Source organism: Neoarius graeffei, chromosome 17 (assembly GCF_027579695.1).
Source record: "Neoarius graeffei isolate fNeoGra1 chromosome 17, fNeoGra1.pri, whole genome shotgun sequence".
NCBI lineage: Eukaryota > Metazoa > Chordata > Actinopteri > Siluriformes > Ariidae > Neoarius > Neoarius graeffei.
Genome location: NC_083585.1, coordinates 49,714,622 through 49,716,147, shown reverse-complemented (window position 1 = coordinate 49,716,147; position 1,526 = coordinate 49,714,622). Strand labels below are relative to the sequence as shown.

Here is a 1,526-nt window from a genome sequence, read left to right as displayed (position 1 = left end):
TCAGTCTGAAGGAATATTCAGTTGATTACTTATTTTTCTTTTTCTCAGTTTCATGATGATAGTTTGTTTGATTTCCTTAGTTCGAAAGAAGAATATAAATGGGTTAATAAGAGGGGGAAGTAGACTATACCACATGACAAGTATAACACGATTATTAATAGACATTTGAACCTTTATGTCTGTAATATAGACAGCACATCGAGGCAAATAGTAAAGAGATATTATAAGAAGCTGAGGGCTACATGTAGAGAATAATTTGTACTTTGCTTGGACATTTGGTATTTTTAAGACAGTTACAATGATCACTAGGTAAGAAAATATGATGAAAACAAAGGGCCCCAACATCACAATCATCGTCATAATAAGGAACAACAATCTCAGTTTCCTTAAATCACCACAGGCCAATATACTTATAGAATTTTGGTCACAAAAGAGGTGGGTTATGATGTTAGAGTCGCAGAAAGGCATGTCTATAGTCTGGTGAATTATCAGTATCAGCCATGAGACTGGAATCACCCAAAATATACCACATGCAATTGCCATAGAATGATTTGTAACAAGAGCACGGTATCTAAGAGGGTTACATATGGCAATAAACTGATCAAAGGACATTAAAAGCAAAATGAAAGAATTGACAGCCCCAAAATAATGGATAAAAAACATCTGAACAAAGCATCCCAGATAGGTTACAGTTTCATCATTAAACAGGTACTTTGCAATCATTTTAGGCATTGTGATGGTTCCAAAACCAAATTCCACTATTGCAAGATTACAGAATATAAGGTAGGTAGGTTTTCTGAGGTTCTTTTCATAACAAACAAAGACCACACTTAAAATATTTCCCCCTGCAAGCACGAGATAAATTAAGAGAAGAAAGGTTCCCACTGCTGCATAATATGCTGGAGTGAGTCCTGGAAATCCAAGAAGGTAGAATTCTTCAATAAGTGTGAAATTGGAATATTGGTCCATAGCTTCGGAAGTATTTCAGGATTATCTCAGGATCACCTAATCACTGCAATTTTACAAAGGGAAACAGAAGATTATGTTGCTGTTTTTTCTGACATAATATCAATCACAAATTATTGATGTATCCATTAGTATAGACTAACAAAAATGAACTAAAGCTTCAAACAATGCATTCTGACCTTCATGCAATTTGGAGCAAGCTATAGTTTCTTACAACTTTTAAGTATGTTACAACTTGTAAACAAGAACAGTACTTGATTAAACAAAGCCCATTGAAGCTTGATAAATCCTCTTCGAACACACAAGAGGCCAGCTATTTAATGAAGTGTTTGTTCCTCTGGGGTCCTTTTACTCTATCACATGTAAAATTACCTCATATGTGTGTTTTCTGTAGGACATTTGAACAATGGCCAACACCTACATTTGTAAACTAATCTACTGGTGGTAAAATGACATTAGTAACACATCAAAGAATAACTGCTGACTAACTACCAATGTTTATTACTAGGTTCAGTTTAAATCAAGTTATAGCCACTAGCTTGACAACCCTAAGCTATATG

At 34.6% G+C, this 1,526-nt stretch overlaps 1 protein-coding gene across 1 annotated transcript; it reads right to left on the bottom strand.

Moving 5' to 3' along the window:
* LOC132901216 (olfactory receptor 1500-like) lies at positions 1 to 969 on the bottom strand. Its single transcript, XM_060943549.1, has one exon. It carries the CDS (start codon positions 967 to 969, stop codon positions 1 to 3), a length of 969 nt encoding a protein of 322 aa, XP_060799532.1.
* Between the last annotated feature and the right edge of the window lie 557 nt (positions 970 to 1,526).

What these genes read in the sequence shown, in the direction of transcription:
- LOC132901216 (XM_060943549.1), bottom strand. Translation starts at nt 969, where the DNA reads ATGGACCAATATTCCAATTTCACACTTATTGAAGAATTCTACCTTCTT.